A 24,177-nucleotide genomic window follows, 5' to 3' on the forward strand; every position below is an offset into this window, starting at 1 on the left:
AACTCCTACAACCGAGCTACTGTAGATCATATTTAGGGAAGTTGTCAAGAACATTATCATGCTCACCCAATCTAAAAAGTTGTGTTAAATCATATCAAATATGAAACATATACTTGGTGGTTCAATAGAAAATATCAGTGGAAGAAGAACCTCCTACACATATCTTCTTCATTTAGCTATTTAAATGGTATATCAACCACTTTAAAAAAAATGTAGGTAGACTTTGCACACAATTTTTATTTTGTTGATTCAATGTTTACAAAATGGTGCCGTTTGTTATCGTATATCACTTTTATTTGACAGGGTAGTCATGTGGTTAAAGCAAAAACCCGGATTCGATCTCAGCTCTCACCTGAGTAAACCAACGTGATCAACAGCATCACATGTCACATGAGCTTGATTTGTACTCCGAACAGTTTCGAAACCATCTTTGGTGTAAATATCAGACATGAATGTAGACAGGACAAAATGATCAGAGTTGTAATTGTAATGTAATAATAATAAAATGTTGGCACGCAATGGATATAATGGAGAAGGTTGAAATTCATTTCAAACATGGGCACATCAAATCAACATTGCAGAGTAGCCTACTGTTTATAAAACACATTTCTACATACTCCTCTTCCAAGACCAAAAGTTGAACAAAAATAGACGCAGGGCGGGGAATTAAATTCGCTAACACTAACAGTCCACTCCATATTTTGTGAGACACGGCGGACGCTGGTTTACTGCAGAGGTTTTGAGAGGAGAAAAAAACCGAGCGTGAGAAAACATTTACCGAAATTACTCGACGAATTACTGTGCCATAACCTTGCAACGAAACAATTCCAACAGTCCAAGTTGCTATCCCGACGACACAGACTCGATTTAGCAGTGCGAGTAGCGCGAGTGAACCCGTGAGAACGAAGGCTTCGAGAGCGACATAAACCCCAGCCAGCGGCAGCGGTCTCCATTTTAACTTCGAGTCCGATCTATGCCTCACGTGTCTTGGACTGTCTCTCTCACATGACCCGAGTGTTTGTTCCCGTGATCAGCACTTCCATCTACGCGTCCGTGTCACTGAATATCACATTTTATTCCAACCCTGATGGATATGCACCTCGAACAGAGTCTGGACACCGCAACAAGGTAATACAATGCCCGCCACTTCCTCTCCATCATGTATGGATGTCTCTAGCAAGCGAAGGCCTGGCCTCCATTTTCTAGAGAACAGCTTGATTATGTGTAGTATAAACTAGATACTATAAAGTGGTTTATTTTAGTCATCTTTTTGGGCAGCTAAGCTAGCAAATCCAATTAGAAAATGGTTTCAGTATAGCAAACGATTGCAGCATTTCATGCAAACACGGTTATCTACGGTAGATAATTTACAGTATTAGGTAAGTAATCTAAATCTTGCTAATAGTAACGCTAGGCAGCTAACTAAACTAACGTTACCTAGCTAGCTAGGGCTATCAGTTTCGACAAACACTGAACTAACATTAGTTAGCTTGCTAGATAACGTTAGTTAGTTCCTTAGTTAGATATACAAAGTTGTTAGCTTACAGCTAGAATGTAGTTACTACATTCATTTTTGGACGTAGAACTCTCTCTGCAACGAACGTTATAGTGTAGAGAATCATTGTACAATCTAAACCGCAGTGAAAATATTTTTCCATAACCAAACATTGTATTTTCAGCTGTTTGAAGCAGGTGTACAAAACCGAAAGTAAGATTCAAAAACTACATTTTAAGACCAGGACGCATAGAAATGGCACACATAGAACAGATCTGCTGCTTCATAGACTTGCTTATAATGTGATAGAATTGTACATTATACAATGTGAATTTGGTCAGGACATTGGTCAATTGAAATAATTTCATTAGATCCTAATCTATGGGTTTCACATGACTGGGAATACAGATGCCTTAAAAGGTAGGGGTGTGGATCAGAACCAGTCAGTACCTTGTCTCACACCTCTTCACTGGAACGTGCCGTTGTACATGTAGATCCAGAGCATCCCAAACGTGCTCAATGGGTGACATGTAAAAGTATGCAAGCCAGGGAAGAACTGGGACATTTTCAGCTTCCAGGAAGCAAAGGGTGGCTACTTTTGAAGAATCTCAAATTAGAAATATATTTTAATCTAACACTTTTTTTTGGTTACATGATTCCATATGTGTTATTTCATAGTTTTGATGTCTTCACTATTATTCTACAATGTAGAAAATAGTACAAATAAAGAGAAACCCTGGAATGAGTAGGTGTCCAAACGTTTGACTGGTACTAATATATTATTACACATACATTTGAAGTCGGAAGTTTACATACACCTTAGCCAAATACATTAAATCACAATTTTTCACAATTCCTGACATTTAATCCTAGTAACAAATCCAGTTTTAGGTCAGTTAGGATCACCACTTTATTTTAAGAATGTCAAATATCAGAATAATAGTAGAGAATGATTTATATCAGTTTTTATTTCTTTCATCACATTCCGAGTGGGTCAGAAGTTTACATACACTCAAGTAGTATTTGGAAACATTGCATTTACATTAGTATTTGGAAACATTACATTTAAATTAATTTAGGTAAAATGTTTCGGGTAGCCTTCCACAAGCTTCCCACAATAAGTTGGGTGAATTTTGGCCCATTCCTCCTGACAGAGCTGGTGTAACTGAGACAGTTTTGTAGGCCTCCTTGCTCGCACATGCTTTTTCACTTCTGCCCACAAATCTTCTATAGGATTGAGGTCAGGGCTTTGTGATGGCCATTCCAATACCTTGACTTGTTTGTCCTTAAGCCATTTTACATTTGGAGGTATGCTTGGGGTCATTGTCCATTTGGGAGACCCATTTGTGACCAAGCTTTAACTTTCTGACTGATGTCTTGAAATGCTGCTTCAATATATCCACAATTTTCTTTCCTCGTGATGCTATCTCTTTTGTGAAGTGCACCAGTCCTTCCTGCAGCAAAAAAAAAACCCACAACATGATGCTGCCACCCCGATGCTTCACGGTTGGGATGGTGTTCTTCGGCTTGCAAGCCTCCCCTTTTTCCTCCAAACATAATGATGGCCATTATAGCCAAACAGTTCTATTTTTGTTTCATCAGACCAGGACATTTCATCAGACCAGGACATTTCTCCAAAACATTTCTCCAAAAAGTACGATCTTTGTCCCCATGTGCTGTTGCAAATCGTAGTCTGGCTTTTTTATGGCGGTTTTGGAGCAGTGGCTTCTTCCTTGCTGAGTGGCCTTTCAGGTTATGTCAGTAAAGGACTCGTTTTACTGTGGATATATATAGTTTTGTACCTATTTCCTCCAGCATCTTCACCAGGTCCTTTGCTGTTGTTCAGGGATTGATTTGCACTTTTCGCACGAGAGTACGTTCATCTCTAGGAGACAGAATGCGTCTCCTTCCTGAGTTTTATGACGGCTGCATAGTAGCATGGTGTTTATACTTGCGTACTATTGTTTGTACAGATGAACATGGTACCTTCAGGCATTTGGAAATTGCTCCCAAGAATGAACAAGACTTGTGGAGGTCTGAGGTCTTGGCTGATTTCTTTTGATTTTCCCATGATGTCAAGCAAAGAGGCACTGAGTTTGAAGGTAGGCCTTGAAATACATTCACAGGTACACCTCCGATGGTCTCAAATGAAGTCTATTTCAGAGTCTTCTAAAGCCATGACATAATTTTCTCTATATTTTCCAAGCTGTTTAAAGGCACAGTAAACTTAGTGTTTGTAAACTTCTGACCCACTGGAATTGTGATATGGTGAATTATAAGTGAAATAATCTGTAAACACTTGTTGGAAAAATTACTTATGTCATGCCAAAACTATAGTTTGTTAACAAGAAATTTGTGGCGTGGTCATGAGTCATTAGAACTTGTATGTAAACTTCCGACATACAGTTGAAGTCGGAAGTTTGCATACACTTAGGTTGGAGTGATTAAAACTCGTTTTTCAACCACTCCACAAATTTCTTGTTGACAACCTATAGTTTTGGCAAGTCTGTTAGAACATCTACTTTGTGCATGACACAAGAAATGTTTCCAACAATTGTTTACAGACATTCATATTGTGATGCTTCTATTCCAAGAAAAACAAAACACCTCCTGGGTTTCCTGTAGGATGTAACGGAAAATATGGCGCTGTACAACATGATGGTTGGGAGTAGGCTACAGTACTGGGCTATTTAGCTAAAGAATCCTTGTGTCGTGTGGGAGACCAGGGTTCAATTCCCCGACGGGGAAGAAGGAATAGGCTGTCCTTGTAAAAAATAATTAGTTCTTAACTGACTGCCTAGTTAAATAAAGGTTACACTAAGAGCATAACATTTCTACATCCTAATTGTAGTCTAACCAATACCCAAACGGAGATTCAGTCAAAATAAAAATCTCATTAATTTATCAAGACCATTCCCCATGCTTGTCTCGGAGCAGCGCGAAATGGTGCTTAAGTAGTTGTAGGCTATTGCTTCTAACTTCAATATGCTATTTTAATAAGACACCACTTTTAACAGGACATTACTCAACACTAGTGAGACTCATGTCACCTATAGTAGACCTTCCTGTGCCGCCTGCCCCCGTGCCTTGAACCTTGCGCGCTTTCAGTGGATACAGCTGGAGAACTGCAAGGCAATCCCATTGTGCGCCACTCGGGAGCATGACCAATATATTTTGTCCTGCTAATAACAGAGTTAATAATAGATATGTGATTATATCCAAGGGGCTTTTATATTATTCTAAATTCATAATAATATTAGTCGTTTAAATAACTATTTTGAAGATTTCATTTTTCAAATAACAAGCGAGGAAAGGGTCCGTTCTTGAACATGGGGTGAGACATTGTTACTAATTTGTAAATAAAGCCAGTTTGTTATTTGGAATGATTTATTTCTGTTTTTAGAGGGTGATAAACCAAAAACCTACAGTCATCTCATGGTATCCCAGTCGACGGGTATTGAACCAGCATCTGTAGCAACATATGCACTGCTATGCAGTGTCCTAGACCGTTGCGCCACTCAGGTACTGTACAACGTGACCAGTCGGGAGTGGGCTACAGTAAGAGCAAAATAATCCTAACCTTAGTGTTACAACAGTTTTAGCAAGTAATACTAAAGTCTTGCACAATTATCAGTATCTATTTAGGTTTATGTTGCCCATTTGTTGTCAGACACAGTAGGACCCAAAAGCATAATCCGTGCTCTAACTCCCCTTTGCGCTGGTCTGGAGCAATGAACTGGTGACGCAGGGTACCGTACTAAATCACAAAGTCCCGCAGCATAATTGCAAAACTTTTAGTGGAGCAACCATTGTATGTATGACCGCTACGGCCGGGTATAGTTATATCTACCGCAACCCTTTACAGGCGTAGAACTCAGTTACAGCAGCGTGTCGATAGCAACAATGTACCTTTTGGAGAATTTTAAAAAAGTGACTCATCAGAAGCGTCTGTAGGCCTACTGTTTCAGACAGTAGAATTCTGCTCTGGCATAGAATTATCTGTATTTTTACCCTGACAACAAACTTTGCTGATTTAATCTACTGATGTTTTTTTGAATGCAGTTTGCTATGGTAGGGTAGCTAGATGTGTTTTCTTTCTACTAAATGTCTTGTTAAGCCACGGTATTTAACAAATGTTAAAGTGCTTTTTTTTAGCAGAGTGTGGTCTATATTATTTGATTTACAGTTCTGGTTGCCTAGTGATGGACGTTAGTCCCGCTTCATATCACCAGAGAAGGTTTCGTGTCAGCATTTTAATAAGCCGTAGTGTAGCCTACCCTAAAAGACAAACAAACATGCTCTAGCCAAGGCGCTTTCAGGGTTAATTGATACTGGCTACCTGTAGCCTACTGTAATTCCATATTAGGGCCTTTGAGACAAAATTAATAGGCTCGGCTCTTCTACATGCACCAGACTGAACACACGATTACATCATTAGCCAAGAGAAAGCGCAGGCAGGGCAGCGCCCAAGAGAGAAGATGGGGCCGTGCCTATATGATCTCTTGGTAATCTGCATCTCGCAATGTCTTGTCTTGCATGCCTCGCAAATTCACCAAAGTACCCTAAAGTTTGCCCCGTCCTCCCTGTTTTTATTTAAATTACATAACTTTTTTTTGTGTAGTTAGGCTATAACAGGGAAAATCATGTTTTTTGATAACTGCACTGGGATTTTAATTATGTGAAGGGGGAAAACAAAGAGAGAAAAAAACAGTTTTTCAGTTAGGGATGTCATTTAAATGATCCCAACTTTGTGTAAACGTTTCAACGTTCACCACTAGTATATGAGTATACACCTGCTCTTTCCATGACATAGACTTACCAGGTAAATCCAGGTGACAGCTATGATCCCTTATTGATGTCACATGTTAAATCCACTTCAATCAGTGTAGACGAAGGGGAGGAGACAGGTTAAAGAATGATTTTTAAGCATTAATACAGTTGAGACATTGTGTACGTCTGCCATTCAGAGAATGAATGGGTAAGTCAAAGGATGTAAGTGCCTTTGAACGGGGTATGGTAGCTGTCAGGCGTACAGGATTGTGTCAAGAACTGCAACACTGCTGGGGTTTTCATGCTACAACAGTTTCCCGTCAGAATCGAGAATGGTCCACCACCCAAAGGACATCTAGCCAACTTGACACAACTGTGGGACGCATTGGAGTCAACATGGGCCAACATCCCTGTGGAACGCTTTCGACACCTTAGCTGTTCCTAATGTTTGTTATGCTTTGTGTTTAAAATATATATATATGTCATATTTTTTGCAGCGGTCACCACTGCTAAATGAATATAAGAAAACACTGCCCATTGATTCTTGAAGCATTTAACATGCTAAATGTAGAATATCTCACCCATGTGGGAGGCTAGTTGAATATAAACAACTCACCCCCTTACCCTGCATCAAATTTTCCCGCAACTCTGTGGAGGTTAGTTTTATTTTATTTTTTTTAACCTTTATTTAACCAGGCAAGTCAGTTAAGAACAAATTCTTATTTTCAATGACGGCCTAGGAACAGTGGGTTAACTGCCTGTTCAGGGGCAGAACGACAGATTTGTACCTTGTCAGCTCAGGGGTTTGAACTCGCAGCCTTCCGGTTACTAGTCACACGCTCTAACCACTAGGCTACCCTGCCGCTGTCCGATTTCCCAGGGATGCTGGCGAGCATACTGTAGGCCATGGTGGTTACCTCCCAAGGATTCAAGATTGCATAGACGATGGTGGAAACTGTTTTAATTTGTTTAGTCCACCAACTTCAAACAGCCACGTTGTTTTGTTATTGAATTTTTTTAAATTATTTTTATTTTGTATTAATTCATATAAAAAATGATTCCCTGCGCTATTCAAATTGAGCGAAGAGTGTAGAATTTTAGCAACCAGGAAATGACAGAGCAATTTCTACATCGGCCCCTTGCCCAAGTCACACATTGCTTGAGGAGGCGATGACCTTGCCTTTTAATGACGCTGATGTAAGAGGGGAAGCAGTGGTGTAAAGTACTTAAGTAAAAATACTGGCATCTCTAAATGCTCTGTTTGTTAATGATGTCTGACTATTGGAATATACCCCCTGCTATCTGTAAATATTATGATTTTTGTAATTATTTTTTAAAACGGTGCAGTCTAGTTTGCTTAATATAAGACATTTCAAATGATTTATTCTTTCACTTTTATTTTTGATACTTAAGTATATTTTAGCAATCACATTTACTTTTGAAACTAACGTATATTTAAAACCACATTTTTTTAGACTTTTATTCGAGTATTATTTTACTGGATGACTTTTACTTGAGTCATTTTCTATTAAGGTATCTTTACGTTTACTGTATGACAATTGAGTACTTTTCCCAACACTGTTGGCAGTTAGCCAAGTCACTGTAACATCTGCACTCCACTGCCATCCCCCACTCTATATTAACCTTGTCAGCTAGACCTTGCGTGCCTATATTTAGAATGTTTCCTTTGTTCATGTCTTCCTAGTCACGACAAACAAGAGGAGGAGGTCGTCCAATTAGAAGGTAAGAATTTATGGTGGGATGTATGTGTTTCGGATGCATGTGTGCCATTGTGCGTAACTTCACCATTCTGACCCTTTCATACATTTCAAAGTACTGACATTTTCAGGCATCCTCTTGAAAAACCTGCTGCTTTAAAAACCGACCAAAGAACAGACCGAAAACACGTGCTTAAGTGTCAAATGTTTGTAGGCCTAGCTTTTTTTGCAATAATACTCCTTGCCTCACTCATTTCTCATCAAAGGATATCTGAGTGTTAATTTTCTCTTCCATCCTTCTATCGATCCTCTCATTCCACTGTCCCTCTCTCAGGAGACGGGGAAGGGGAGCAGACTGCTGTTACCATAGGCAGCATTCAGCAGGCCCAGGCATTCGCAGACCACAACATTCAGTACCAGTTCCGCTCTGAGGGTGGTCAGGTGGGTGTCCTCTGAACAGTGTTTTTTTTTTAAAGAAACCTTTAACTAGCTGAATTCACATAGGTCTGTTTTTACGGTATGAGGTCAGTTTACTGCATCACTCACACTAGAGCAGGGATGGGCAACTCTGGTCCCCAGGAGCCAGAATGGTGTCATACTTTCCCCCCCATCACTAGCAAACACAGGTGATTTTAAACTAATTGCATTTTGAACCGACAATCATGATTAGTTGATTATTGGAGTCCGGTGTGTTAACTGGGGCTGGACACCCAATCAGGCCCCCGTGGACTGGTGCTGCCCATCCCTCCACTAGAGAATCAACCGCATCACACAATGGAAAACCCTGAATAACCCTGTAATTCAACACTAACCTCTCCGTTGAATTGAGAGCCTTTTGTTCGTTCGCTTTGAACCCAGACAGCAGAACCGGCCAGGACACTGATATAGGCCTACAGGTTTGGATGTCAGATTGGTTTGTTAATTGTTTATGTTTACGTCTGCTCTTTTGTGGACCGTCACGTTATATCTTCACATAAACCCTTTTTATTTTTTGGGGGGTGAAGGATGAAGCTAGATAGAGCGGGTCCTTTCGCTGCTCATTTGGAGTAAACACAGTTAGTGTGAGTGATCATGTGACTCCAATCCCCTTCCTGGATTGGCATGTGGCTGGTGTCACATGTTAGTCAGGAGGTGAGTCACACGATGAAGGGGTACAAATGCAGATTATTTTGAAGCTGTTTTTATATTGAATTAGGCACATTCTGCCATATAAGCATACGTTGGGTGTGTAGATCAATTGTAGGCCTAGCAGTATCATTCAATGTGCAAGGGTTTAAATACTATAGCCTAGGGTGTGAACCTCAATATGACGTAAACAACCTGCAAGTACTGAAAACACAGTGACATTAAAATGACATTGGTCAGGCTAGAAGGCATCCCATGCTCTTTGTTGTAGAATTAATGACTCTGGTTTCTCTGTCTCCCTCTCTTCCCCAGGTGACTTACCGTGTTGTCCAGGTAACTGACCAGCAGCTGGAGGGGAGAGATGACGGGGGAGGGCCGGTTAGCGTGGTCTCCACGGCCGCCTTCCCCGGTGCTCCTCAAGCAGTGGCCCAGGTAGGTACCAGAACACCAGGAACCGAGGCCACTACTGTCACCCTTTACAATAACACAGTTCCTAATGGCTAGGGAGCCTGACATATTTCAGTAGTATCAAACTATTGATCGTTATACAAGTTATCTGTATATTGTTGTTGTGCAGGAATCAGGACACTTACATTTATTTATATATATATATATATCTGTCACTTGTTGTAATGAATTGTTATCAAGTAATATCCATGTCGTAAGTTAGTTGTTAGTAGGGCCTGCTAACCCTTCCCACCTTGTCCCCTGTCAGGCTGTGATCCAGAACCCTTTCAGTAATGGGGGTAGCCCCGTGGGAGATACGCTGGGAGGGGAGACGCGCTTCGCCTACTTCCCAGCTACGGCTGTGAGCGACGGCACTGTGTCTGTGCAGACCACCTCTGACCCCACACAGGCTGGGGGTGAGTCAGCACTACCTCTACTTCTAACGCTAGGCTAGCAGTCTTCTGTGGGCAAAATACTGTCCCTTGTTTTTGGTTCAAGTCCAGACATAAAGAAGAATGACCACTTATCAAATTGACATTTGAGTACCCTGACACAGTGCTGACTGAGAGAGATTAACTGTTCATCCCCTCAGCCACAAGGTTTGTCTCAGTGCTAGAGTCCAGTGTCACTCAGCAAATTCTCCTCAAGACTTTGTCACTGAAGTCTCCAACCTGCCCCATGTCTGTCTCTCTCTCTCTCGTTCCCATGTCATCTCTTCTCCCACAGGTCAGTTCTACGTGATGATGACCCCTCCTGACGTCTTGCAGACAGGCACACAGCGAACCATAGCCCCGCGCACACACCCCTACCCTGAGTGAGTATCTACCACACCGCTTCTTCCTCTCCTCCTATGTCCCTCATATTAGAGGGACTCTGAAAGGAGAGCCCATGCACACAGTAGTCTGAGCCACTCCAGATGTTAAGCAGTCAAAAACCTACCTATGCCGTCCTTGAGTTCATCTACCACAAGCATGTCTGACATGTTTTCCAAGTAGGAACTAGCCTATACGCTTAGGTGTTATGCGGTAATTTCAACCTTTCATCAGTAATGACCTGTTAAGAAGTCATTTGACAGGATTTTTCTAGAACATCTAAGAGTCTGAGATGTATCAGTTAGACTGAAAAACTAAGTCACTGATTGAATATTGAAAAAGTAGTATATTGACTATTCTCTCCAAAAACTGAAAGTATAGTCGCACTGCATCTCCCCCTATTCACTTTCACATAGATTTAGGTTGAGCAAGAGCGTGACCTGGACCTGGGTCAGACAGCACTGCGTGTGTGTGTGTGTCGTTTCCTTGAACACTTTGCTGTTCTTGTGGGATGGATGATGTCATCACACGGTCGTTGTGTCCCTGTCCTTGTTGCCCTGGTTTCCCCCTTCCTTGTCTACTTCCTAATTTTGTTTATCTCTTTCACAATCATCAATATCATTATCATGTGATGAAACTATTTTCCTCAAACCACTCTGAATGAGTAACACTGAATCAAAAACCAAACTGTTAACTCTGGTTAATCCATGCTGAAAATCTAAATAATCTCTCATGCCAAATGGATGATTAATGATATTTGTGTCAGTGAATTAATTTGACATTAGTGTTCTGGTTAATTTAGGAAATGTAATTTCAATGTGCTTATTTTTCTATGAAGACATACTGCATGCCCAGAGCCAAGGGCTGTGAGTAAATTGTAAACATTCCCATAAACTAACATATTATCTAGAAAGGGGATTGCCAGGCAAGTGTTTGAATATAAAATAAGGAGTTGTGTGTTTTTTGTTATGAAATTGTTTCAAGGGTTCTGCACATAAGGGAAATGGATTGGAAGAATGGTTCCAAAGTGTTTTTTTTATTTGACATAATGCCATGCTTGTTTTGCCATCCAGAACGAACACATGATCCTCTCAAATCTAATTTGTGTTGGACTGAGTGGATATCCCTTGCCTTGCCATTTCCCTGCCTGTATGTGATGAACTCTTATTCTCAGGCCTGAAGAGCAACATGGAGCTTCTTATATTCTGGGGGGGGAATATACATTTTACAATATACACTGCTCAAAAAATAAAGGGAGCACTAAAATAACACATCCTAGATCTGAATGAATGAAATATTCTTATTAAATACTTTTTTCTTTACATAGTTGAATGTGCTGACAACAAAATCATACAAATTATCAATGGAAATCAAATTTATCAACCCATGGAGGTCTGGATTTGGAGTCACACTCAAAATTAAAGTGGAAAACCACACTACAGGCTGATCCAACTTTGATGTAATGTCAAAATGAGGCTCAGTAGTGTGTGTGGCCTCCACGTGCCTGTATGACCTCCCTACAACGCCTGGGCATGCTCCTGATGAGGTGGCGGATGGTCTCCTGAGGGATCTCCTCCTAGACCTGGACTAAAGCATCCGCCAACTCCTGGACAGTCTGTGGTGCAACGTGGCGTTGGTGGATGGAGCGAGACATGATGTCCCAGATGTGCTCAATTTGATTCAGGTCTGGGGAAAGGGCGGGCCAGTCCATAGCATCAATGCCTTCCTCTTGCAGGCACTGCTGACACATTCCAGCCACATGAGGTCTAGCATTGTCTTGCATTAGGAGGAACCCAGGGCCAACCGCACCAGCATATGGTCTCACAAGCGGTCTGAGGATCTCATCTCGGTACCTAATGGCAATCAGGCTACCTCTGGCAAGCACATGGAGGGCTGTGCGGCCCCCCAAAGAAATGCCACCCCACACCATGACTGACCCACCGCCAAACCGGTCATGCTGGAGGATGTTGCAGGCAGCAGAATGTTCTCCACGGCGTCTCCAGACTCTGTCACGTCTGACACATGTGCTCAGTGTGAACCTGCTTTCATCTGTGAAGAGCACACGGTGCCAGTGGCGAATTTGCCAATCTTGGTGTTCTCTGGCAAATGCCAAACGTCCTGCATGGTGTTGGGCTGTAAGCACAACCCCCACCTGTGGACGTCGGGCCCTCATACCACCCTCACGGAGTCTGTTTCTGACCGTTTGAGCAGACACATGCACATTTGTGGCCTGCTGGGGGTCATTTTGCAGGGCTCTGGCAGTGCTCCTCCTGCTCCTCCTTGCACAAAGGCGGAGGTAGCGGTCCTGCTGCTGGGTTGTGGAGGAGGCCGTAGGAGGGCAACATCTCCTGATATACTGGCCTGTCTCCTGGTAGCGCCTCCATGCTCTGGACACTACGCTGACAGACACCGCAAACCTTATTGCCACAGCTCGCATTGATGTGCCATCCTGGATGAGCTGCACTACCTGAGCCACTTGTGTGGGTTGTAGACTCCGTCTCATGCTACCACTAGAGTGAAAGCACCGCCAGCATTCAAAAGGGACCAAAACATCAGCCAGGAAGCATAGGAACTGAGAAGTGGTCTGTGGTCACCACCTGCAGAACCACTCCTTTTATTGGGGGTGTCTTGCTAATTGCCTATAATTTCCACCTGTTGTCTATTCCATTTGCACAACAGCATGTGACATTTATTGTCAATCAGTGTTGCTTCCTAAGTGGGCAGTTTGATTTCACAGAAGTGTGATTGACTTGGAGTTACATGGTTGTTTAAGTGTTCCTTTTTATTTTTTTGAGCAGTGTAGCTTTAGGTAAAGGGGATGGTCATCAATTTGCACGCAGTAAGGTGTTGGGGTATGGGTTTGCTATTAAGACTGATCTTGACTCTTCCCAAGTTCTTTATGCTTCTTGGGGCTTTTGTGTGGGATGTTCGTACAAGACCAGTCCAGTTGTTATATGTCTAGTTCTAGTTTCGGGCTGCAGTGATTCCCCAGTTCTCTTTGGCTACCAGTAAAGCTTTTATCTACTTCACTGTTAAATGTACAGTCTTAAAGGGCTGGATACCACTGCAGTGTGTGCTGTTGTCTAGGGAGGGCTTGTTTTTCCTGTGTTTTGCCATTCTATTCCCCCTTTCCATATGTTTTTCTTGTGTGTGATCATTTGTGTAATTTGTCATTTATTCTTTCATCAACAACGCATAAACTAATCCATGACTGAACATATTTGATCTGTGCAAATAAATGAAATTAAATGAAAACTTCCACCGCTTACCTGCCGTTCGCAGAGACGAAACCGAGATGCTGCAACATGACGGTTTAAACTGGTGAGGACAACTTCCACATCCCCTCCCACTGCAACCAATAAACCAATCAAATTAGGCCTAGATCATATACCACAAAGAAGAAAGAACAATCACACCAGCTCCCTATTCCCCCTTCATTCCCTTCAGTACAATTCCCTGGTGATTATGTTAGACCCTTGATGTGATTGAGCTACATTTGGCATTGTAAAGTGTGTGTGTGTGCTCTTTGATGGTAGTCCTGATGCAGTATTGCAACGAGTTGTGTTTCTGTTCAGTTCTGTAAGACCTTGACTAGCTAGGTTAAAGTAAAAACAGCCCCCTTTTGTTTTAGCTTGCTTTTAATTGCTTTTACTCATTAGATGTGAAAAAGGTAAGGGCACTGTGTGAACACCAGCCATTTTGGTTTAATTTATGACACAATTCATTAGACGGATTAAAGCTTTGTCAAAGTAAGTGCTGTCGAATTGTATTAGTATACTGTCACGGCCCTGCGCATCTCGTCCCCAGTGCCTTCATGAGCTCATCTGGCTGTCACGTATGGGGAACTTAATTAAAGAATACCACGGGGAAGACCCATATAGGAAAAACAGTTGTCATTAGCCATACTCTGGACACCAATGCGACAACATCGCAATTTAGGATTATAATGAAGCCCGCGCCTTAGACTGTCTCCGGGGTATAGCAGGGAAGGACACAGACACCTCCAAGAAATCTGCCTGTCCAGATGGTCGTCAGACAGTCGGTAATACAGTAATTCCAGTCACTGCGTCTCGCTGTCAGCACCAAGGTGGTGTTATTACCTCATATGCTGCCCCATACGGCTGCTTCAGATCAGCACGGCTGCCCACGGCGGTGCAGGGCGATTTTTTTTTCCCCCTGCAGAGTACGGCTCTGGTGCCTGAGTGGTGTGTAATTGTAAAAGGGTCAGGTGCTTTGAGATAGTGGTTCTGGTGGAGGATTCCTGCACTGGATTAGTTGCGTGGAGCGCTGTAGTCTGAAGATTTTTTATTTTGGTCTGGAGAGTTAGAAACATTTAACTAGCTGTTTGTATGGAGGTGGACAGAGGACTCCCAGGTTTTGAAAACGGGTGAAATGTTCTATTTATTTTTGTCTGTAGGAAAATGGATGGCCCACGGACACCCAGAGATGAAAGGAGGAGAGCTCAACACAATGAAGGTGAGCAAAGGGAAGGGCCTACATCACCCACAATCCTCCCCGGTTCAATGTTCTCTCCGAGCCAATATACACTACCGTTCAAAAGTTTGGGGTCACTTAGAAATGTCCTTGTTTTCCATGAAACATACATGAAAAGAGTTGCAAAATGAATAGGAAATATAGTCAAGACATTGACAAGGTTATAAATAATGATTTTTAATTGAAATAATAATTGTATCTTTCAAACTTTCGTCAAATAATCCTCCATTTGCAGCAATTACAGCCTTGCAGACCTTTGGCATTCTAGTTGTTAATTTGTTGAGGTAATCTGAAGACATTTCACCCCATGCTTCCTGAAGCCCCTCCCACGAGTTGGATTGGCTTGATGGGCACTTCTTACGTACCATACGGTCAAGCTGCTTCCACAACAGCTCAATAGGGTTGAGATCCGGTGACTGTGCTGGCCACTCCATTATAGACAGATTACCCGCTGACTGCTTCTTCCCTAAATAGTTCTTGCATAGTTTGGAGCTGTGCTTTGGGTCATTGTCCTGTTGTAGGAGGAAATTGGCTTCAATTAAGCGTCATCCACAGGGCATTGCAAAATGGTGTGATAGCCTAACTTCTTCAAGATCCCTTTTACCCTGTACAAATCTCCCACTTTACCACCACCAAAGCACCCCCAGACCATCATATTGCCTCCATGCTTGACAGATGGTGTCAAGCACTCCTCCAGCATAGTTTCATTTTTTCTGGGTCTCACAAATGTTCTTTGTCATCCGAACACCTCAAACTTAGATTAGTCTGTCCATAACACTTTTTTCCGCCAATCTTCCTCTGTCTAGTGTCTGTTCTTTTGCCTATCTTAAAAATAAAAGATTATTGGCCAGTCTGAGATATGACTTTTTCTTTGCAACTCTGCCTAGAAGGCCAGCATCCCAGAGTCGCCTCTTCACTGTTGACATTGAGACTGGCGTTTTGCGGGTACTGTTTAATGAAGCTGCCAGTTGAGGACTTGTGAGGCGTCTATTTCTCAAACTAGACATTCTAATGTACTGTCCTCTTGCTCAGTTGTGCATTTTGCGCTGTTCTGTGAAGGGAGTAGTACACAGCGCTGTATGAGATCTTCAGTTTCTGGGCAATTTCTGATATGGAATAGCCTTCATTTCTCAGAACAAGAATAGACTGACGAGTTTCAGAAGAAAGTACTTTGAATCTGTGCATTTTGAGCCTGTAATCGAACCCACAAATGCTGATGCTCCAGATACTCAACTAGTCTGAAGAAAGCCAGTTTTATTGCTTCTTTAATGAGGGTGAACATTTTCAGCTGTGCTAACATAATTGCAAAAAGGTTTTTCTAATGATCAATTAGCCTTTTTAAAATGATAAACTTGGATTAGCTAACACAACGTGCCATTGGAACACAGGAGTGATGGTTGCTGATAATGGGCCTCTGTACGCATATGTAGATATTCCTTTAAAAATCAGCCGTTTCCAGCTACAATAGTCATTTACAACATTAACAATGTCTACACTCTATTTCTGATCAATTTGATGTTATTTTAATGGACAAAAAATGTACTTTTCTTTCAAAAACAAGGACATTTCTAGGTGACCCCAAACATTTGAACGGTAGTGTATCTTAACCATGCAACTCTGTGCTTTACTTCTGCATTCCAAGATACACTACATGGCAAAGGTATATGGACTCATTCTAAAATCATGCAAATTAATATGGAGTTGGTCCCCCTCTTTGCTGCTATAACAGCATCCACTCTTCTGGGAAGGCTTTCCACCAGGTGTTGGAACATTGCTGCGGGGACTTATTTCCATTCAGCCACGAGCATTAGTGATGTTGGGCGACTAGGCCTGGCTCACGGTCAGCATTCCAATTAATCCCAAAGGTATTAGGTGGGGTTGAGGTCAGGACTCTGCAGGCTAGTCAAGTTCTTCCACACTGATCTTGACAAACCACTTCTGTATGGACTTTGCATTGTGCACAGGGGCATTGTCATGCTAAAACAGAAAAGGGCCTTCCCCAAATTGTTGCCACAAAGTCAGAATGTCATTGTATGCTTTAGCGTTAATATTTCCATTCACTGGAACTAAGGGGTCTAGCCCGAACCATTAAAAACAGACCCAGACCATTATACCTCATCCACCAAACTTTACAGTTGGCACTATGCATTCGGGCAGGTAGCATTCTCCTGGCATCTGCCAAACCCAGATTAATCTGTCAAATTGCCAGATGGTGAAGTGTGAATCATCACTCCAGAGAACGAGTTTCCACTGCTCCAGAGTCCAATGGCTGCAAGCTTTACACCACCAGCCGATGCTTGGCATTGCTCATGGTGATCTTAGGCTTGTGTGCGGCTCCTCGGCCGTGGAAACCCATTTCATGAAACTCCCGACAAACCGTTATTGTGCTGACTTTGCTTCTAGAGGCAGTTTGGCACTCGGCATTCCCGTTCTGTGAGCTTGTGCGGCCTACCACTTTGTGGCTGAGCCGTTGTTACTCTTAGACGTTTCCTATTCACAATAACAGCACTTACAGTTAACTGGGGCAGCTCTAACAGGGCAGAAATTTGACGAACTGACTTGTTGTAAAGGTGGCATCCTGTAACGGTGCCATGTCGAAAGTCACTGAGCCCTTCAGTAAGGGCCATTCTACTGCCAATGCTTGTCCGTGGAGATTGCATGGCTTTGTGCCTGATTTTATACACCTGTCAGCAACGGTGTGGTTGAAATAGTTGAATCTACTCATTTGAATTGGAATCCACATACTTTTGGCCATGTAGTGTATGCAATATCATGTTGAATTTCTTTTTAAATTAGCTGCACCTTGTGATTTTTTTTTCATTTTTGAAACCAAAGCCACATTAAGTGAACAATATATATTTTTTCTAATTCTATCCCAGAGTCACTTTTAGGGACTTTCATTTTGTATATCAACCAACCACTAGAGGCTGCTGTTGAACTGTCAGATGTTCCCACAATGTCACATTTTCTAGCTAAGTGACTATTCAAGGCATACAGAGAGAAATATCCACATAGACCCTAACCACTCTCTGCATGTATCCATATTGTTCACCTCTATCTCTGAACCTGTTCTCTGTGTCTCAACAGTTGAGAGGCGGCGGAGAGACAAGATCAACAATTGGATTGTCACGCTCTCCAAAATCATCCCCGACTGCAACATAGACAGCACCAAGACGGGGGCTGTAAGTCACTCTGTAAGGCACTCTCAGCAGCTTTGTCGTGTGTGTGTGTACACATTTTAATATACTTGTGAGTACCAGAAGTCCTCACAAGAATGGTAAACCAACTTAAATTCAGAGAAGTGAGGACATATTGCCGGTCCTCCCTTGTATGAAGGCTATATTAAGCTAAGGGAAAATAAGATTTTTAATTGGAATCAATTGTGTGGTTGCGGGGGGGTGTTTGCATTCATTTAGGTAGGGGTGTGTGGTGTGTGTGTACGCATGAGTATTGGTATTTTATTAGGATCCACAATAGCTGTTGCGAAAGCATCAGCTACTCTTCCTGTCGTCCACACGGCAAGATTTCTTAATAAACTCCTCTCTCCTTCCCCCAGAGTAAAGGGGGCATCCTGTCTAAGGCGTGTGACTACATCCGAGAGCTCCGTCAGAATAACCAGAGGCTCCTGGACGGTGTCAAAGAGGTGGAGAGAGTACAGGTGGACAACGAGCTCTGCAGACAGCAGGTAAAACAGCCTAGAAAGAATGCTATCACAAAGAATCAGAGGCCTAGCCTGGACCCGGATCGGTTTGTGCCGTCTTGCCAACTTCTATGGTCATTGTCAGGCACAACATTGTAGTTGGCAAGACCGCACAAACTGTTTTGGGACCAGGCTATCACATAGCATCAGATGCCTGCGAACAGAAACGGTTAATGTTCAAACAAATGTAGGCGTTTGACATTCATTTAACGTTCATTTTACATCTTGACAACCGAGGTGCCATTTTTACTTCAAAATGAAGTTATAGAATTGTATGGAGAGTGTTTTGCCTTTCATTTCTTATTGAATCCCAAAGCACCGTTCTTCATGTCCTCATTGTAATGCTCAGAAGTGAAGAGTCTCCAGTCCTGTTGGGGATAGAGAGGCAGTGAGTGTGTGATAGCCCAGAGGAGAAGCTGGGATGATAGTACAGTACCTTGAGATTTAAAACAGATTGATGTTATGTCCAGGATTGTCCAAAACTTTTGTTGAAAAGTGTATAAAACAGACGGTTCTGTGTAGTTCTTCAATCATTGAAAGAACAAGTGAGGCCTAGAAGTTGACGTATTTTGTTAAGTTGCTGCTAATTCATTGATTTACATTGAGGACACCCATTGTTTTTCGTTGGCCGGACACTGTTGTTGTTTGTCTCAGATCGAGGAGCTGAAGAATGAGAATGCCCTTCTCCGAGCGCAACTCCAGCAGCACGGCATCGAGAGCGTGGGCGAGACGCCGCCACAATGAACGAGGGAGATTGGGAGAGCAGGACGGGTAGAAGGAAGAGGAGGACGAGGCAGACTGGAGACGACACGTAGGAACAAAACAAAATGAATGAGCTACTGACAAATCACTGTTTTTCAGTCGCAGACAGTTAGTCTTCCATGTCTTTAAGGCTGCATCCGAGACTCTTGGCAGGCTCCTGCTGCTTTGTTGGCTGCACTTGACTGATCCAGGATCAGTCTAAATGACAAAAGAAGCTACCATGTAGACAATAGACGTGTCTCAGAGAGAGAACCGGTCGCAACCAGCAGAGAAACCCTCTACTAGCCCAGAGAAACCCTCTGCACAACTCCTCCCTCCATTGACATTGGATATTTTGTCTTTGAGTTGTTTTCCCATTCTCTTCAGTCATATTTTATTTTAGTCTGTATTTGTGGTTGAGGTTCATATTACCATTTTTGTTACGTTAGTGGTTTTAAATTATTAGTTTGTGTATTGTTAAAAATCTGCCCAGAAAGACTCATTTAGGAGATCCGATGTATCCTAGGGGAATAGATGATGTATGAGTGAGAGTGTGGTAGGTTACCAGTCAGTAGAACAGAAACACGATACAAATAAACCGCTGCATTGCAGAACTATGTGAAAGAATGGCTTGATAGTTGGCAATATTATTAGGTGTTTTCAAAGGTGACACCGATATACAGTGAGCTCAAAGTATTGGGACGTGACACATTTTGTTGTTTTGGCTCTGTACTCCAGCACTTTGAGATGATACAATGACTGAGGTTAAAGTGCAGACTGTCAGCTTTAGTTTTGGTATATTTTAATCCATATCGGGTGAACCGTTTTAGCAATTACAGTACTTCTTGTACATTTCTCCCCCCCCATTTTAAGAGACCAAATTATGTATTCATGTGTATTAAAGTAGTCAAAAGTTGAGTATTTGGTCCCATATTCCTAGCACGCAATGATTACAGAAATCTTGTGACTCTACAAACTTGTTGGATGCATTTTCTGTTTGATTTCTATTGGCCACAAAATAATCTAAACAATCTGAAACAATGGTAAATAATACATTGTCATTTTGGAGCCACTTTTATTGTAAATGAGTTTCTAAACACTTCTATATTAATATGGATGCTACCATGATTACGAATAGTCCTGAATGAATCGTGAATAATGATGAGTGAAAGTTCGACGCACATATATCATACCTCCAAGACATGCTAACCTCTCACCATTACAATAATGGGATGATCGCATTGTTGGGGGGGGTTATTAAGGTGTTTATGCCTCTAACTTTCTCACTCATCATTATTCACGATTCATTCAGGTAATCATCAAACACAACCAAACAAACAGCAAATGCAGCCAACTAGTTTGAATAGTCACAAGCTTGATGTAATCATTGCGTGCTAGGAATATGGGACCAAATACTAAACCTTTTGAGTACTTTAATACACATAAATGAATTCGTCACAGGGGGGGGACTTACTATGTACAAAATGTGCTTTCTAAACAGCCCCCGAAATGTATGAAAATACCCTCAAATTAAAGCTGACAGTCTATACTTTAACCTCCAGTCATCTTCTCATTCCAAATCCAAAGTCCTGGAGTACAGAGCCAAAACAACAAGAAATGTGTTAATGTCCCATTACTTTGAGCTCACTATCTCAAGGATGCAATTTTGGTGTACCCGGATGAATAGCTTTGCCCAATATCACAGTTTACAGTGCTTGCATTAACAGACCTGTTTTTAAAATAGCATCCATGCAACATTATATAAATGTTATATAAATGTTTCATGTTGAAGGAAAGCCAATGGCCACTGGCGGAAGTGGGAAATTTAAATGGTAATCAATAATTAATTTCTGTACTCTGGCCCTTTTCTACAATTATGCAATTTAATACACAATCTTTAAGGCTGGTTTGAGACTGTGGCCGGGTTAGATTTGATAGACCACTGATATGGCCTCTGAAAGGTTGAGCTCTTAAAATGTCACCTGACATATGAAGTGAGTGCAAATGTAAATTATTCTGGGTGGAACATAACAGGTTGTATCCAAAATGGCACCCTATTATGTCGTGCACTACTTTTGACCAACAGTAGTGATTTATGTAGGGGATGGGGTGCCATTTCAGACACTACTGAGTTTTTAATTTCAACATTGTGTCACGTTAAACTCACTCTTGAGAAAGCGCATTGAGTTCACTGCTAAGCTAAATTTAGCAGCTACAGAAGTCTGGATGTTTTTTGCGAATGTGCGTATGATGTTTCTGTGTCTTTGTGTGTAAGAATAACCACAAGTATCATGTCTAGTCTTTTGGCTTTTATTTTTGTAACCAACACATCAAATGGAGCTTAATGCACCCAAGGAAAAAGACTCTCTGGAGAGAATAAATGAACCAACTCACTGCTCAAGATAGAAACCAAGAACAGAGAATCTTCCCGTCCTTGCACTTCGTATCTGCTCTGAATTTCCTCTCCTTGTAAACCGTAATGGTTGCTAATAAAGACTTGGGAAAACATTTAATCTCAGACACTCTTTCACTCATCTAGGACAATAACCAAGTTGAAATGCATTCAAAGTGCAAACAGGCAAGTTGATGATGATGATGATAATACCAATGTTATTGATGACTGGATTTGCGTCATGTATTTTCTTCTGAAATTGGGGAATGGAAATAGGTACATTTTGTGTTTTAGTCCCTAATCAGGGAGTTTTAGACATGTACAGTCTGCCTCTGGAATCAGCAAAGCAGCACTAATACTCAACCCTGCGAAAAGTCATGTGTACTCAATGATTCCACCTCGACAAGCTCTCCTACTCTATGGCCTTGTGCTTTGTAAGTGCAAAATAAAATTGTTACCCTGTTTTGCTCGAAACTGTCTCTCAGAACTGTTGCTCTTCAGCTGAATATAGCCGAAGTAGATTGATAATGTTTATTTTGCAGTCAAATTCTTCACGTTTAGTGGGAAGTGAGCACTGTCAATTATGGTGAAAATAACTAAGGTAGCGAAAGGAAATTGTTGGCTATAGTTTGTTTTTTTTGTTTGTTTGCTGTAGTTCATTTTGTTTGTCCCCTTTAGCAGACGTGCTATTCTCAGGTTAGATTATAAGACTTTTCTAAGTAAAATGGCAGAAAAATAAATAATTGACTTGCTATTAACCTTGTCAGCATGTGTTCTGGCTCATTGTCTTTTCCCCTACTAATGTATTCATAATTATCAATTTACTTTGGATTAAAATCAAGATCATAAGGATAAAGGCATGCCTACTAAAATGGTATATTAATAACAAAGGTTGAATAGAGTTAATGATGGTTAATAAGACATTGAAGGCACATGGGTGAATAATGTAGCCTGGGTGCCAGTCTGTTTCTGTTCTCGCCAACTCCTTTTGGAATTGTCAGGCCAAAGCAAACATGTTTGACACTGACAGCAATGGAGTAGACGAGCACAAACCGATCTGGGCCCCAGCCATGAATAATGATCACGGTAAAGGTAGAAAGAGCCATCCTCATTATAAGCTGCAACAGATGGTTGCTCATTTTATTTTTCTGAAATAAATACAAAAATCTGGTAGTAAGATGATCCTATTATTGAACTATGTTCTGCAGCAGGTGTGTGGTGTCACATCCACACGTGTGTGTGTTTCATTCTGTGTCGATGGACACCCCGTAGGCATTGAGACAACTCCTGCCTGGGCCCCTCTTTCAGGTGGTATTTCACAAAGGATTTGGGGGCAGAGATGGGCAAAAATTCATAAAAATACAAAATACCCAAAAGACCAAAATATACTAAAAAATACTGTTGCCAAAATATATTTAATTAAAATACAAAATACATGTATTTTTAAAATATTGTAAATACATTTGCAAGTACCCTCCTTAATTATACTGTACTAAAATATAAACTCAACATGCAACAATTTCAAGGATATTACTGATTTACAGTTCATATAAGGAAATCAGTCAATTGAAATTACTTCACTAGGCTCTAATCTATGGATTTTATATGACTGGGCATGGGCGCAGCCACTTGGGAACCAGGCCCACCCACTTGGCAGGCAGGCCCAGCCAATCAGAATATGTTTTTCCCTACAAAGGGGCTTTATTACAGACATAAATACTTCTCAGTTTCATCAGCTGTACGGGTGGCTTGTCTCAGGCGATCCCGCAGGCGAAGAAGCCTCCAGATGTGGAGGTCCTGGGATGGTGTGGTTGCACGTGGTCTGCAGTTGTGAGACCGGTTGGATGTACTGCCAAATCCTCTAAAATGATGTTAGAGGCGGCTTATGGTAGAGATATTAACAGGTTCTCTGGCAACAGCTCTGGTGGCTATTCCTGCAGTCAGCATGCCAATTGCACACTCCCTCAAAACATGACATCTGTGGCATTGTGTTGTGTGACCAAACTACACATTTTAAGGTGTTCTTTTATTGTCCCCAGCACAAGGTGCACCTGTGCAATGATCATGCTCTATAATCAGCTCAGCAAAGAAGAAATGCTCACTAACGAGGATGTAAACAAATTTGTGCACAAAATTAGAGAGAAATAAGCTCTGTGCTTATGGAACACATTTTTTTCAGCTCATGAAACATGGGACCAACACTTAACATGTTGCGTTTATATTTTAGTTCAGTATAGTTATAAAACAAACTGTGACCCTTGGTTAACATGCTATGAACAGTACCAATAGCCCAGACAATTGACACAGTTGTTAGTCCTCTTAGCTTTGTATTGCTACAAATTCTCTGCATTTGTGTCAGAAATGAGATGCTGTGACCATGAGCGTGATGATATCTGAGGTGCAAAGGTGTTTGAATGAAAGTCGAGACACAAGACTCCACGTGAGTGTAGTGATAGTGTGGCAATAATAATATAGTGTGTCTG

General features: G+C 41.6%; 1 protein-coding gene across 4 annotated transcripts; it reads left to right on the forward strand.

Annotated features, from left to right (window-relative positions):
• Positions 1 to 472: 472 nt before the first annotated feature.
• LOC112231297 (upstream stimulatory factor 2-like) lies at positions 473 to 22,457 on the forward strand. 4 transcript variants are annotated; one of them, XM_024397990.2, is made up of 11 exons: positions 473 to 1,128; positions 7,971 to 8,008; positions 8,318 to 8,424; positions 9,421 to 9,540; positions 9,824 to 9,971; positions 10,282 to 10,369; positions 13,650 to 13,688; positions 14,785 to 14,843; positions 17,949 to 18,055; positions 18,418 to 18,546; positions 19,216 to 22,457. In XM_024397990.2, the coding sequence occupies exons 1-11, from the start codon at positions 1,088 to 1,090 to the stop codon at positions 19,303 to 19,305; spliced, it is 966 nt and encodes a 321-aa protein (XP_024253758.1). In that variant the 5' UTR covers positions 473 to 1,087; the 3' UTR covers positions 19,306 to 22,457. The 4 variants fall into 4 exon arrangements, with proteins under 4 accessions (XP_024253758.1, XP_024253771.1, XP_024253762.1 ...); XM_024397994.2 differs by having other exon boundaries at positions 476 to 1,128; positions 17,949 to 18,043; XM_024398003.2 differs by lacking the exon at positions 13,650 to 13,688.
• The last annotated feature ends 1,720 nt before the right edge of the window (positions 22,458 to 24,177 follow it).

This window comes from Oncorhynchus tshawytscha, linkage group LG03 (genome assembly GCF_018296145.1).
Source record: "Oncorhynchus tshawytscha isolate Ot180627B linkage group LG03, Otsh_v2.0, whole genome shotgun sequence".
In the NCBI taxonomy this organism is placed as follows: domain Eukaryota; kingdom Metazoa; phylum Chordata; class Actinopteri; order Salmoniformes; family Salmonidae; genus Oncorhynchus; species Oncorhynchus tshawytscha.